Below are 16192 nucleotides of genomic sequence, written 5' to 3'. Positions count from 1 at the left end.
GTAAAAGAGTCAAGTGGGTAGAGCTTGGGCAGAGGAGGAGCAGCCTGTGAGGAGCAGTGGTCAGAGCGGATGTCCTGGAGATGGGGCTGCCAGCTGAGATATCCCCCCTCCCCCAGCATGGTAAAATCTCCCTGTTCTGAGACATGCTGGGCCTCATGCTGAGAACAGTGATCTTGACTATGCTGATCAATGTTTGATTAGAAGAAAGAGAACATTCATATCTATTCACAGATGGGTATAGATGCACACACACATATCTCACTCACTCTTTTGTAGACTATATATCACACTCCAAAATAGAGCTGAAAAGGGTGAGATAAAGTGGCGGGAGCTGTAATAAGGGGGTAGAGTGCTTGCCTTGTACACGGCTGACCCAGGTTCACTCCCTCGTACCCCATGGGATTCCCCGAGCACAGCCAGGAGTGATCCCGAAGCAGAGTTAGGAGTAAGCCCTGAGCACCACTGGGTGTGGTTCAAAACTCAAAACACACAAAAACAGGGGCTGGAGCAATAGCACAGCGGGTAGGGCTTTTGCCTTGCACACGGTCAACCTGAGTTCAATTCCCAGCATCCCATATGGTCCCATATGGTCCCCCAAGCACCGCCAGGAGTAATTACTGAGTGCATGAGCCAGGAGTAACCCCTGTGCATTGCCAGGTATGACCCAAAAATAGCAAAAAAAACCCCAAAAAACCAACCCCCCAAAAACCAACCAAAAAAGACCCAAACAAAAACAAACAAATGAAAAAGTGAATTAAAATAATATTCGCAGTTTCTAGGCTTTCCCACACTGTGTGACTGTTGTGTCAACCTCTCTCGAGGGCCTCTTCCTGAGTTTTGAGGTCTTTTTTCCGATGTGTGCTGGCTCTTATTGCCATAGCTGGGGATGTGAATTTTGTTTGGCTGAAGGCTGTCTTGTTCCCGATGTTGCTTTGAACATGCTGGAAGAAGGAAACAGTGATTTTTAATAATTCCTGTCCAAGGGACAGAGGCACTGATTCTAGGGGGCTCAGACAATGGCGTCCCTCCAACGACTTTGCTCTTGTGATCTTTCTGAGGGCTGCACAAAGCGTTCTCCAACTTTTAGGGTTCAAAAGAGGAAGCAGACCTACTGCAAGTGCAGTGGACAAAATGGTTATTAGGACCACAAACTTGGGAAAAAGATAGGCCCAGAGGTCCAAACACAGGCTGTGAGCAATGCAAGAACACTCATTTGGAAGCCCTGACTTGTGAGTCAGAACTGGGGCTGGTGAGAGAGTACAGAGGTGAAGGTACTTGCCTTGCATGTAGTTGACCCGAGTTTGATCATTGGTACCACTTGACTAGGAGTATCACCCAAGTTTGATGTGGCCCCTTGACCTCCTTGTCCACCCCCAAAAGTCAGAGCTTACAAGGGATCTGAAAGCCAGGCGGCCAGCCTGATATAACTTCATAGTGAAGCACTTGCCCTGCACATGTGAGGCCCTGAGCTTGATGCTGTCCTAGCACTGGAGTGTGGTGAGGGCGGGGAAGTCTGTAGAAGTCAGGCTCTTTGTGGTCACCCCCTCTGTGAGTTCATATGAAGCATCTGATAGTTCACAAGAAGTATTGGAGGCCTCTGCAAGACTGGTCCTCAGCAGAGATCACTGGGTACAAAAGGAGAAAGATCAAGGCCAAACTAGTGACTCTCGTGTCACGGCTCTAAGTTACACTCATCTTCAAAGGATGCCAGATTATTCCTGCCTCCCAAAGCTCAATTTTGCTTTTGCCGACTCAAACCCAGAACCACAAGGGGAAGGAAGAGCCATATTAATCACATAGCTTGTGTCTCAGTTTCCCACACATGCCTGTGACTGATTTCCCTGGGCTGGTTCTCGGGCTATGAATAGCACCTTCATGGCTCTTGATGCGTCTTCTCACATACTGTAATACTAGGAGGGAAACAGCCTTTGGTGAACGCCAATATTATATTCCTTGGGAAAGTGGGGAACCCTGGAATACTTGTGTCTGTAGCTGTAAAATGGAACCTAAAACTATAATGAAATCACCAAATGTACCAAACAGTGAGGTCACAAACAGCCTTTGTGTCAGCTTTTGCCTCTGACATTTCAAACTCATATTTGTCCAATGTTAAAGAAAAAGTGAAATTTGGCTTTGCTTTCCCTCTTGCATGGGACAATGTGGATGAGCAGGGAAATGAAACAAAAAGTGAGCAAAAGGAGGTGGTCAACATTCTGGGTAATTCACAGGTCTTTTTTCCCCTTCATCAAAACAAGTATGTGTATATCATATTTAATTGTGTGCCAGTGTATCTTTAAGTGCTTTACTGAGTAATTTTATCCTCATACCAATTTATAAGGTTGGTTCTATTATTAACCCTCTTTTGGAGATAAGTTAAGAGGCATAGAGAGATTATTTGGGTTGCCCAAATCACATGGCTGAGATTCATAGCATGTCTAACTCTAGATGTTTTTCCTCTTCAGATCAGACTAGGCTACTCTTTTTTTTTGGGGGGGTCACACCTGGTGATGCACAGGGGTTACTCCTGGCTCATGCACTCAGGAATCACTCCTGGCAGTGCTCAGGTGACTACATGGGATGCTGGGAATCGAACCCACGTCAGCCGTGTGCAAGGCAAATGCCCTACCTGCTGTGCTATCACTCCAGCCCTGAACCAGGCTACTCTTAAGGGGTCATGCTGGTGCCAAGCATTGAACCGTGGCAAAGTGCTTTGACTGATCAATCCTTTGACTGATTACTGTTGTCCCCTAACTGTAGTTTTATGAGTAAAAGGTTCAGAAATTCGGGGAGGGGCTGTAGGTCAGTGTGGAACACCCGCTTCCTATCTGTGAAGAGCTGGGTTTAATCCCCAGCACCCTTCCACCCCCCGCCCCCAACACACAAAAATGATTCATTACATCCCAAAGCTACAGAAACTGATAAGATTTCCATTTTCCAAAATCAAAATATGTAGAATTAGCCTTCATGTATAAAGTGATTGCCTTAGGGACCAGGCAGGGTCCTTTATAGGCAAAGTTCCACTGAAGGCTCAGTGTCACCTGTGAATGGTTAGCACAATTCCACCCTGCAGTTCCACGTGGGGAACCAGGAGAAGTTATTCATGCATGGCCATAGTTGATAGGAGATCTAGGCTTCCAAACTGACTTCAAAGATCCTATTTAGCTAAGTGAAAGGGTGTGAGGTCCAGGAATGAGCAGACACAGGCAGAGTTCAACTATGCAAATCAATCTGGCTTGTGGCGATATAACACCAAATCAACCTGATCTACAACAGCTTCTCGATCAGCGTGTGACATGTCTGGGCCCCTGAGGTGAGCATGTGCTTTTTGGAGGTGAGTGATCATTTTGGGATGACCTGGGTCAGGGGGCAGTGGTGCTACACAGATTTTTTTCTTTCATTTAAACTATGGGATATCGCAAAGCTACAAAAATTGTAAAATCCTGCATTTCTGGTCTTAAATGAAATAAGCACTTCAATTTTATTTTCAATTTTTAAAATTTGGGGCCATACCTGGCAAGTGTTCAGCGGTTACTAGCTCTGTGTTCAGGAATCACTCCTGGTGGGGCTGGGGAATCTATGGGATGCCAGGAATCAAACCCGGGTTGGCCCCATGCAAGACAAAAATGCCCTATTTGCTGTACTATCACTGACGTTTCAGCAATCCAATTTTAAAATTAGTAAGTTTTTGGATAATGAGGGAGTGGGTTTTTTTTTTTATCACCATGTGGAAAGTTACAAAGTTCTCAGGTTTATGTCTCAGTTATACCGTATTCAAACACCATCCCTTCACCAGTGCCCATATTTCACCACCAAAATCCCCGGTATGCCCCCCGCCCCCCACCCCAACTGTATAACTGATGAATTTCACTTCATTTTCTCTTCACCTTGATTACGTTCCATATTTCAACACAAAACTCACTATTGTTGTGGGAGTTATACCCCCAAACAAGATAACCCTACTAAGGAAGCATTTGATAATTAGTTTTCCATTAAAAGATTGTATGTTTTCAGGTTTTAGAAAAGGTCGCGCAGCCGTGTTAGCGGCCGTGTGGTTCGGATGTGTTCCAGTCCCGCAACCTGGAGCCGTGTTAGTTGCTGCTCAGTGTTGCCAGGGCTCCATCTGGAGAAGGTGTGCTGGCTGCACCTCCACCTTCCGGCTCCCCGGTGTTGTTGGCCCCAATTCGGGTCCGGAGCATTTTCCAGGCCGCGTTGCTCACCAGAATGCCTGGCTGCTTCTCTGCTGGTTGTGGCAAGATGGCGCCGAGGGTGGGTCGAGGGCGTGACTTCCGGCGGCCCGGACCACTTGGAGTTTGGGCTGGCGCCACCCCACTCCAGTGCCCCCCACCCCCCGAGGCTCGGATGTGTCCCAGTCCCAAATAGGGAGTGTTGTTTTTGAGGCTATTCTACACAATGCAGGCACTGATTCTTTAACCTCTAAAATAATAGTATTTTTCCATTGACATTCACAAATTCCTTCTATATTCTATAGAATATATATTCTATATTCCTTTCTCCTCTTCTTTCTAGCTATCTGTCAGTTTTGATTTTTGGCCAATACCCTTACATAGTGACACTGCTTAGCCTGTAGGATGATGCCTCAGAGTGGGGACAATGTAGAAATCATTTTGATATGAATGTTCTTTGACCCATGTGACTATGGATCCACTTTTTTGATAAGAAAGAATCCATTCTGCATTCAAACTGTGGAACAAACAAAACTTTGGTTTGCTTATTTTTGCTTTCATGTTTCTGGGCCATGCCCAGAAGCCTGTGCTGAGGATTGACTCCTGGCAGTGCTCAGGGAATCGTCTGCTGTGCTGGGATTAGACCAAGACCAGTGGAATGCAAGGCAAGAGACTTTCCTCTTCTACTATCTCTCTGTCTCCACATTATTTTTCTCTAAAATAATAACATTTTTTCTTTAAAGTAGGTAAGGGAATGTAGATCAGTCTCAGAGGTTGTTTTCTGGGGAAATAGTCATTCCCTATATTTTTATCTAAATTATTTTTTCAGTCATGAAGTCTAAATCTGAGGTGCTAGAGGTATAAGATAAATGACCTTATCCTCTAATACGGGGCCTCGTGGGATAAGGGCGTAGTCATTCCCTATGTTTTTATCTAATTTATTTTTTCAGTCATGAAGTCTAAATCTGAGGTGCTAGAGGTATAAGATAAATGACCTTATCCTCTAATACGGGGCCTCGTGGGATAAGGGCGTAGTCATTCCCTATGTTTTTATCTAATTTATTTTTTCAGTCATGAAGTCTAAATCTGAGGTGCTAGAGGTATAAGATAAATGACCTTATCCTCTAATGCGAGGCCTCGTGGGATAAGGGCAGAGCCAGTCCTTTCCACCCCCTCCCGCCCCTATGAGACCCCAAGTTGCCACCCACGAATGAGTCCTCTGGCTTCTGATCAAGCTGCTTATCAGCCATGATCCCAAGGACTCAGAAACAAAGCTCAGAACACAGCAGCTTTTGGCAGAAATACCTCTATATTTAATTATTAAAACTTCAGAATTCCAAAATTGTGCAGCCGCAATAGTGGCCACGCACCATCACATGTGTTGGGGTAAAATCCCACATAATAATGGTGGGTTTGATGTCAAAATGTTGAATGTAACAAAAGTAATGTGGAAATCATATGCCACACAGGTAGGGGAAGTGTGTGGGATAGGGGGGATACTGGGGTTTTTGGTGGTGGAAAATGTGCACTGCTGAAGCATTGGGATTTCATCATCGTATGACCGAGACTTAAATCGAAAACTTTGTAACTGCTCTCATGGTGTTTCAATAAAAAAATTTTTTGAAAAGACCTTATCTTCTAAGCAGAACATTTTAATACATTTATTTGTTTTATTTTGTTTTGGTTTTGGGTCACACCTAGCAATATTGGTTTTGGGTCACACCTAGCAGGGGGTTACTCCTGGCTCTCTAGTCAGAAATTATTCCTGGCGGTGTGTTGGGGACCATATGGGCTACTAGGAATTGAACCCAGGTTGGCCATGGTACAGGGCAAGTGCTTTACCTGCTGAACTATTGCTCTGGTCCAAATACTGTTCTAAATTTATCTGTGCTTTACCTGACTTTGGAAAATCACTTGTGTATCTCAGTTGTCTCATTATGAGCTGAGGGGCTTCATAAAAGTGATCTCACTATTGTAAAGTCTCTTAACACAGACAACACGGGAGATTTAATGTCCTGCATTGTTTAGTGCCTTTGAGCTTAGTGTTTAGTCTCTATTTTTTTCCTCTAGAAAAATAAATGAACAACTTTGAAAAATTGTGTTTCAAGAAACTTTGTTTAAAGGCCTTCTAGGAAATGAAGTTTCAGTGTTCAAGGTCTAGGAAATGGTTGATATTGATAAGTATCTTTAATATAGGACTTCTCAGAAATGTTTCTTCCAAGCAAGTGAGAGTAGATACATTACCCAAACTTACATGATGTTGAAACTCTTCTTCCAGAAGGATCTTTGCAGAACAAATTGTGAATGTCCTTGAGAATAGATTTGAAAAATGTTTCTAGATCTTTTTGAGGAACTTTATCAAAATATTCCCTATCTTTGAGTCAATTTCTTGTCTTAAATATCTACTAGTTTATATTCCAAAATAGTAGTGCTGGGTTGCAGAGCTAGTATAGAGGATAAGGTGCTTGCCTTGCATGCCGCCTACCTGGGTTCTACTCTAGCACTGTATATGTTCTCCTGAGCACTGCTAGGAGTTATCATTGAGCCACAGAGCCAGGAGTAAGCCCCAAGCATCACTGGGTGTATTCCAAAATAAAACAGCTAAAATAGTTGTTCTGTGTGCAACTTACATACAGTAATGTTTCTTTTTCCTCAAAAAAATTATTTATTCAGCCTACATGATGCAAGAGCTATAATAGCAAACACACATTCTGCAAAGACATATGTTTTATCGAACTTTGGACCTAGTGTTCAGAAAAAGTACATAGTCTATTTTGCAGTGAGACATGTGAAAGAGTCACATGCTGGGGACTTCTTGGGAGAAAGAAATGAGATAATTGAACAAAAAAAAAACCCTGGCATTGGTAAAATTTTACATTTCCATGAAAATTCAAAAGAATAAATATATTTAAGATATAGGCGTGTAAATCACAGTCTTCCCTCACACTGTACTGCGTGACTGGTCATGGCTGCTAGATTCGATAAGAGAGCTGAGTGACACTGTGCAAAAAAGTCTGTGTTCAACATCTGTCATGCTAAAGGTCATTAATTTTCAATTGCATCCCATTGTCCTCATGTTCCTTCACTTTGCTTCAGCTGGGGATTAATCAACTATTTATGGGCAGACAGGATTTGGAGTCAGGGCAGACACAATGGGATTTCTGGGTAAGGCAATGTGGGATGAAGCAAGTTATGGTTAAGGATTCATGAAAGCTTGTTGACAATGGAGTTAAGCAAAAATATCTAAGAGTGTCGCCAATATAGGTATTTTTAATTTTTTATTAGTGAATCACCATGAGGTACAGTTACAGACTTACAAATTTTCATGCTTGCATTTCAGTTACGCCAAAATAATTTATGTTTCTAAAGGAAAAACAAGCATGCTTGGTCTTCCTGAAAAATTCAGAAATGATCCTAGCTTGAGTCTAGGTGATGCTGATCTCTTTGCCACTTCACACTTCTTAAGACAGGAACCAAGTCACTGGCATTTCTATTCATCACTAACTAGAGTGGAAGTCATGCTTGTCATTGTTTCTGAGCACAGTTGATACATCTGAAATGCCTGAATGATGTGAAATATTTATAGCTTTAAGCCATGGAGGGGAATCTTTCACTAATAATCAATTTGAAAACTTCATAATGACTTACATGCTTATATTTTTCACATATATGTGTATTGTGATTAACTTTATTATTTTTAAATGTCAAATTGAAGTTGATTGTCCTCTCGAGATTTGTCCTGGAAACATTTTTGAACTTGCGTCAGAGGAAATGGAGTACACATTTTTAATTAATTTGCTTAAGTATCTGGACTCATGCAATTCAAGCATAAAATTGGAACAGCATACTTTTAAAACATACCATTTAAAAGTGTTATAATAAAGTATCTTGCAGAAAACAGGTAAATCGTTTACACAGTAACATTTCAGGACTGCAATAGTATTAGGACCTACAAATTTGTCCCAAGTTACTTAACGGCTAAAGTAAAAGGGACAGTCTAAAAGATTAGCATTATCTCAAGCGGTCACACATCTTGACATAGCTAAATCTTCTACCAAACTTGTGATATATTATCTCCTGATTCCAAGACAGACATGTTCACTCACACACAGTCACTGAAGATTTAACAACTTGGGCTTCAGCTTTTGATAGGTAAGCTGCCCGCCTATGTGGGAAAAGATGCACCAAGCTCTCCCTGACCCCCACGTCGTTATTCTTCTGAGGCCAATCAGGCCACTCCAGATGGTGTGTAGGGGTTGAACCTAGTTCTGAACAAACTTCAACAGATGATGGCCGTGGTGTCAGGATTTTGCTGGGCGTCGCCCCCTTCCCCGCCGGCAGTTCCCAGGGCTGGAAGGTGCTGAGACGGAAGGAGGGACGCCCGCCCACCTGCCACCACCTGTTCCCTCCTGCCGCCCTCTGCTATAAATTCTCCTCGCTCAAAGCCTCCTCCAGCGTGCTCCGACAGCTACTGCAGGAGGGGGTTGGAAAAGCGTTGGTCCTATGCGAAGCGTCGGGGATCCCACCGTGCAGAAAAGAAATTCGCCAGCTTTCCCAGGTTTCCCAGAGGACTCGATTAGGCGTTTCCCGAACCAGTCACACCAACTCCTGCCCCCTTTCCTTTTCAACTCCATGCGTGGGGGCGGGGGGGGAAGGACTTTCTTCTGGGCATCCCAGCTGGGACAGGGGAAGAGGCGCTAGGAGGTTTCGGCGCGGGAGGACGCTGCCAACCCGGAGTCCCCGGCGCGCGGCGCGGTGCCTGCACGGCCACTAAGGACAGCCACGTCGCGGCGCGGCTCGCTCACGCCGGGCCCCGCACAGGTCGCCAGCCGGCGGGTGGGCTCGGCGCCGTGACCGCACGCCCGGGATGAAGTCGTGCAAGGCGGGCGGCCAGGTGGCGGGCCCGTGCGGCGGCCCCGGGCGCCTGGAGAACGCGGCGCGCCGACGCCTGGCGGCCAACGCGCGCGAGCGCCGCCGCATGCAGGGGCTCAACACCGCCTTCGACCGCCTGCGCAGGGTGGTACCCCAGTGGGGCCAGGACAAGAAGCTGTCCAAGTACGAGACCCTGCAGATGGCGCTGAGCTACATCATGGCCCTCACCCACATCCTGGCCGAGGCCGAGCGCTTCAGCTCCGAGCGCGACTGGGTCGCGCTGCACCGCGACCGTTACCTCCCGTTCGCCGGCTCCAAGCTGCCGGCCGAGAGCGAGCACTACGGACAGAGGCTTTTCGGCTTCCAGCCCGAGCCGTTCCAGATGGCCAGTTAGGGGGCGCGGCCCCGTAGGCACGATCCGGGTCCCCGCGGTCCGCCCCGTGGCGCGCAGCCCTCCCTCCTAGTAGGGGCTCGCGGTGGTCTGGACTTGCAGTTACTTTTATGCCCATCACCAGCCCGATGGGCGCAAAGCTCTCACTGACGGTCTTTCCTTCCTTACCAGTGTTTTGTAGATTTCCAACGGGGCTCCTGAGTGGGGTTCATTGCTGCGAAGAGTAAACAAGCCCCCACCTTTCCCCCGTCTGGATTACTTGGAGGTAAAAACAATTCTAAAGGGGGGGAGGGGGAAGGATCAGGCTCTTGTGCAGTTTAAGAACTCAGATAAAGCGATCACTTGATCGAACTTTGTCCTCTTGGGATGATTGTACAGGGTCTTTTACTTTTTGTGTGTGTGGGCCTCCAGCAGAACGTCCTCTCTGCCGGGTAAACTTTCATTTATACTAGGTGGACCGTGCGTGCATGCATGAAGTAGTAACCTTATGCTGTCCGGCAAGTGGGGCGTTTGTGCTCTGTATTTTAAGCATTGGTATATGTTACTGAAATGTAGATTCTGTAAAATATACATTAAAATGTGGGTTTGTTTTACATGCCAAGGGCCTGCTGCTTTTCTCATAAAGACCTATTATACTGAGTTCTTCCTTGAGCAAAGATGTGGAATGTTTAATTCCAGGGATTGGTGTATGTGCTGTAGGACCTTGTTCAAAAAAAGACAAGCTGGTCGCGCAAGTAATTAATTTGGAAGTTTTCTTTGTCAATTTTGGAAATATAGATATTTTCCCTTGATTTTTTAAGGGTTAACCAAACTAATATTAAGTTTTGAAGTAACTGCATTTAGGCATATAGTTCTTCAATATTTTATTTTCCTAGTTACTGCTACTGATTTCACATAAGAACTGAAACATAGATCACCAAAAGAAATGAAAAAAAAATTGCCTTTGGAAGTGATTTACATTATTTAAAAATTTTATTTATTTATTTGCTTTTTGTGTCACACCCAGTGATGCATAGGGGTTACTCCTGGCTCTGTATTTAGGAATTACTCCTGGTGGTGCTGGGGGAATCATATAAGATGCTGGGGATTGAACCTGGGTCTGCAATGTGCAAGGCAAACGCCCTATCTGCTGTACTATAGCTCCAGCCCCAGGAAGTAATTTACTTTTAAATATTTTTGGTTTGGGGGCCATGGGCTTACTCCTGGCTCTGTGCTCAGGGATCACTCTTGCCCGTGCTGGGGGACCTTACAGGGTGCCATGGATCAAACCAGAGAAAATTATTTCCTTTTCATCAATATAATTTGGTCATTTCATCAATATAATTTGGTCAAGTCTAATCAAAATGAGAGTAAAATACATAAGGTATTGGTTTGAATTACTTTTATAGATTTGGGTAAGTAAACCAATCCCTTAAAATAAGGAATAAATTTGGTAGTCAACAGCCAGGCATGCCACTTAGGTACTAACTTGCTAGTAATGAAAAAAGGCAAGACTGGAAATTTGTGCAAATGGACTTTGGCACGAGTCAACAGAAACAACAATGACATAGTAACAATAATAGTAATCTGTTTCTATTACAGATTCCAACTCCTTACAGCAGACATAGTCAGACACCTATTTTGAGTTTATCAAGTCTCCACCAAAAATTTCACTTTCTTAGTTATTTCTACTTATCAAAATTTAATTGATGGGCAGTGAACTGGTCTTCTCCACTACATACTTAAAAATTATTTATTTTTTGGTGGCATCATGACTTATAGTAACATTAAATTTAGAGTTTTATATTTACACTGTTCCATCACCTTCACCATGTGTCACTATCCCTCTACCACAGTCCCAAGGTCCCTTCTCCCCCGCTTGTTTGAAATCCCAGTTTACAGTTCTGCGGGCAGTGTCTCGAGATTTGTTCCTTTTGGGGACTGTCTATTCCCTGAGTTTATTTCTCTATACTCAGGTATGAGTGAGGTCAGTATCTATCTTTTTCCTTTCATCCTACTTCAAGTAGTGTGAGATCCTTCAGTTCCATCCAAGTTACACTGAACCTTAACATTTAATTTTCCCCCATAGTCTAGTCATATCCCAAAGTGTATGTATACCATAATTTCTTTTTTCTTTTTCTGCAGGTAAGACCCTCCCAGTGGTGCTTGAGACCCAGAAGCCCCACTGGCTAATCTCTTTCATGTGGGGGTGGGGGGCACCCTCAGGGTCATGCCTGGCAATGTTCTCAGGCCTCTCTAGGACGGCATCTAGCAATGCTCATTTTTTGTTGGGCAGTTGGGTTGTTTTCAGACCCTGGCTATTATCAGCACATTAGTTTTAACTGACAAAATCCAAGTGTGTCTTCAGAAACCCATTTACTTACTGATGCTGAATTTCCCTTTTCTCTTGGTAGCTGATAATAAGAAACCAATAGGTTGAGCCAACACTTTGCTTTCTCACTGAAACTCAGGGAATTAAGTACTTACCCTTGTCTTAAGCGGACTTGAGACCAGAAGACAATGCAGCTCTTAAGTGATGACATCAGCACTTTCTCTGGGCCACATCTCTGCAGAGTGTCCTTGGACCATGGTAAAATTTGGGACAGCTGCCCTCCTCTATATTGGGGTGCAATTGCTCACTTATTTAGACCTCAAGACGAACTTCATCAATAACTCCCAGTAACTTAATGGAGTTTGAGAGCGAATAAAATCAGTGTACTATCAGAAATAATCACAAAAACAAATTGTTAGTCCTTTTTTGGGGGGGTCATGTTTATAGTCTCTTCTCTGGACTATAAAGCTTTATCTAATGGAAGAAAACTCACTGTCCATCTGATCTGTATGGGAGACCCAGACAAACAATAAACATTTTTGGGGACTTAGTAATTTTAGCACACTTGAAAAAAAATAGAGGCCTGGGGTCAGACAGATAATAAAGCAGGTAAGGCACTTGCCTTGTATGCGCCTGGGTTCAATCCCCAGTATCTCATATGGTCTCCCAAACACTGCCAGGAGTGATTCCTGAGTGCAGAGCCAGGAGTAACTGAGCATCACCAAGTATGCCTGCCCCTGCCAAACTGCCCCTCGGTCCCCCAAAATAGAGGCATCCATTGCTTGTTCAGGAAGGCCTAGGGCCACACCCAGTGATTCTTCACCCATGTGCTAAACTCAGTGTTGTTTGGTCACATCAGGGACATACCTGCAAGGGTAAGGTGTCTAGGATCCGACTGTAGGCCTTTTGCCATGTGCTCCTGCCCTTTGAGCTATTTCTCTTTTTGCAGAAACACTCAATATAATTAAACAGTCAAAAGCATGAAATTAGGGGGGACTGGAGAGATAGTACAGTGGGCAGGGCACTTGCCTTGCATGGGGCCAACCTAGGTTTGCACTCCAAAACAAAACACAAAACAAAATAAAAGCATGAGATTAGGAGCTGGAGAGATAGTAGGGGGGTAAGGCACTTGCTTTGCACAGAGCTGACTTGGGTTCACTTCTGGCACCCCATCTGGTACCTGAGAACCACCAGGAATGACACCTGAGCACAGAGCCATGAGTAATCTCTGAGTGCTGTAGAGTGTGACTTGAAAACATCCATCCACACATACAAAAGCATGAGATTATAGGGGTCAATGAAACAATGTCTGTTTTGAAGTTAAGATTCATGTTCTGAAAAAAAAAAAGATTCATGTTCTGAATAGACTTAGATTACAAAAGAACTTAACAGTTGCTGTAATAATCTGTTATGTTCTCTGAAAATCTATGTTTTTTCTAGTTGGAGAACTGGAAAATTTGGATCTTAAGAATATTTTCCCTAAGGAGAGAGTGAAAAAGAAGGAAAGTGCCTCCCATAGAGAGAGGCTGGGGGTGTGGGGTGTGTGGTTTTGGGGGATGGTGGGAGGGAAACAGGGAACATTGGTGGTGGGAAATGTACACTGGTGGAGGGAGAGGTGCTGGATCATTGTATGACTGAAACCCAATTATGAATAGCTCTGTAATGGTCTGTCTCATGGATATTCAATTAAAAATTTAAAAAAATATTTTCCCTATGCTCCCTTTGCTCAGTAAATCAACACCTATTATCAAGCACCTGCTCATGTTCAGGTTTACTCAATACCATTCTTATGGTTGGGGACACAGCAAGGAAGAGCTGACATGTTTCAATTGACCCAAATCCTAAAGAGAATTAACGGGCTGCTTTAACGGTGTGGTACTAGCAGTATGTGCCCTGTGAGTGGGGGGGCGTGGAGAGATAGCTAAGGGGCTTGTCTTGCTCATGTCTGACCTGAATTTGATCCACAGGTGGTTCCCCAAGCCCTGCCAGGAGTAACCTCTGAACACAAAGCCAAGAGTAATCCCTGGGCATTCCCAGGTGTGGCCCCCAAACAAACAAACAAACAAAGAAAACCCCTGAAAACTAAGAATTAAGAGTTGGGGCCAGAGCGGTAGTACAGCAGTAGGGAGCTAGCCTGGCATACCCCTGACGTGGGTTCAAGTCCTAGCACTCTGTATGATCCCGTGGCCCCACCAGGAGTGACTCCTGAGCACCACTAGGTTTGGCCCAAACCCCACACCCCTAAAAAAAAAGAGCAAAACTAGAGCATTGAATAAGAAATGCACACTTTGCAGGCAAGATTTCATCTCTGCTTACACGTGGACTCTGTAGGTGTCAGCCAGAGGTCTGGGACCCCCAAACCAGGGTCAGACATCTGGAAGGCTATTTGCATATGAGTGGGGCTAGGCCTGGTTTTCCTAACCTTAAATGTTCATTATGTCACACAAGGAAGTCTTGGGAAAATATCCCAGGCTGAGCTTCCAGCTCAAAGACTGGTTTAACTGCTTTGAGGGATACTGGGCACATTTGTGTTTTCCTAGTTTATTCTCTGAGTTGTCATTCAATTAAACACTATCAGACATGTTATCCAAACTGGAATGTATTGGTTTCTCATCTTTGGGTTTGCAGAATTTTAGAAGGATTCGTATATTTCTTTTTTGAAAATTAATTATTTTTCTTTAGTTTTATTTCCTTTCCTTTTGTTCTTCCAGTGACTGGGGATGGTATACAGGTGGCTGTAGTGCTGATACATGAGAGTCTTCTTGCTTGCTGACAGGGTGAGGGTGTCCCACACTTTAGCTGTGGTGCTCTCACACTCTTGGCTGTGTAAGCCAGAGACTGTACACTATGTTGTAGCTCCAGGCGCCTAAACAACATCTCCATGATGGAACTGCGTGCATGGGGGTGGGGCCAGGGACTGAACACTGGGCCTCAGATTTGCAAGCATAGTATCAGGAGTAGCCTGCAAGGTAGGTGTCTCTGAACTCCAAACTAACACCAGATACAGCGAGTTTCTTAGCTTATGAAGTAACCTCTATAATCATGGAAATATTAAAGTTTTGTTAATATGAGCAAATGGAGTATATTTAGATTGTGGCTAATACTATAATTCAGCAATGAAGGTTCAGTTCACTTAAAATTTGCCATCACTGTCTCTGTATCACTGTCATCCCATTGTTCATCAATTTGCTTGAGTGGGTACAAGTAACATCTCCATTCGTCCCACTCCTGAGATTTTAGCAGCCTCTCCTTATTTGTCCTTCCCAATGCTGCAGTATTGGAGGCTCCTTCAGGGTCAGGGGAATGAAGCCTGTTATGTTTTTGACATATCAAATATGCCACGGGTAGTTTGCCAGGCTCTGCTGTGTGGGTGGGATACTCTCGGTAGCTTGCCAGCCTCTCTGAGAGAGAAAAACTGCGTGATTTTCTTTGGGGAGCTTTGTTTTATAGTTTCTGGGTCTTGGCCATTGATGAGATTACATGGTGCCAGGGGCAGTTTGTGGGTGTGACTACCAAGCTACTGTAATACTGGGGATCTGGGTGGAGGAGGCCCAGCCCTAATCTGAGCAGGTTTGGAAATCTCAGCCACGGGTCCCACATACCTGGGTTCCTCTGCCAGTTCTTTCATGCGTGACACTCGTCTGTGCACATGGAGAGGGGCCTTGAGCATGGCTGTGACTGGGTTCTGGAGGTTTTCGGCTACCGTGGTTCTGCATGGGGCAGGAGGAAGCCTCAACCTGCCCCCCCCACACTCTGAGGGGGCCCAGTGAAGACAGCCTGGCATGGGGGCAGGAGATTCTGCCATATTTGCCAGATTCTGCCAAAAAAAATTTCCATATTACAGTAAAGGTCTGAGGCTATTTTAAATTTAACTGACTCTGCTTGCTGCTTTAGTGTGACTAAAGATGTCTCTTCACTATATGTGAATGAAATTTCAAAATGCATACATCTATGAGCTACTCCAAAACCAAAAAAAAAGTGTTTTATTGAATTCACCCAGGACTTCAGATTGCACACAACACATTTTCTCCCTCTCTCTCTCTCTTTCTCTGTGTCTCTCTGTTTCTATCTCTGTCTCTCTCTCATTCTCTCATATTTTGGAGCTCAGGGCTTATTCCTGGCTCTGTACCCAGGGATAACTCCTGGAGGGTTTGGGGGACCATATGGGATGCTGGAGATCGAACCTGTTTGTTTGTGTGCAGTGTAAGAGCTTTCCCTGCAGTAGTATTCCTCTGTAGTATACTCTGGCCCCAGACAAAGCACTTTTAGGACTGGAAAAATAGTTCAGTAGGCTGAGTTCACAGCAGCATGCTTTATGCAGAAGGTCTTGTTTCCATCGTGCATAGCCTGTTCCCCTAAGCACAACCAGGACTAACTCCTGAGCATAGTGTCAGGAGTAGCCTCCAAGAACCACTGTACACATCCCTCCTCCAA

The 16192-nt window shown here is 44.6% G+C and overlaps 1 protein-coding gene across 1 annotated transcript; it reads left to right on the top strand.

Annotated features, from left to right (window-relative positions):
- The first annotated feature begins 8223 nt into the window (after positions 1-8223).
- ATOH7 (atonal bHLH transcription factor 7) lies at positions 8224-9557 on the top strand. The gene has a single exon (XM_055140596.1). It carries the CDS (start codon positions 9052-9054, stop codon positions 9448-9450), a length of 399 nt encoding a protein of 132 aa, XP_054996571.1. The 5' UTR covers positions 8224-9051; the 3' UTR covers positions 9451-9557.
- The last annotated feature ends 6635 nt before the right edge of the window (positions 9558-16192 follow it).

Source organism: Sorex araneus, chromosome 5, assembly GCF_027595985.1.
Source record: "Sorex araneus isolate mSorAra2 chromosome 5, mSorAra2.pri, whole genome shotgun sequence".
NCBI lineage: Eukaryota > Metazoa > Chordata > Mammalia > Eulipotyphla > Soricidae > Sorex > Sorex araneus.
This window is presented reverse-complemented; position numbering and strand designations above follow the sequence as displayed.

Coding starts and splice junctions, on each gene's coding strand:
- ATOH7 (XM_055140596.1), top strand. CDS start 9,052: ATGAAGTCGTGCAAGGCGGGCGGCCAGGTGGCGGGCCCGTGCGGCGGC.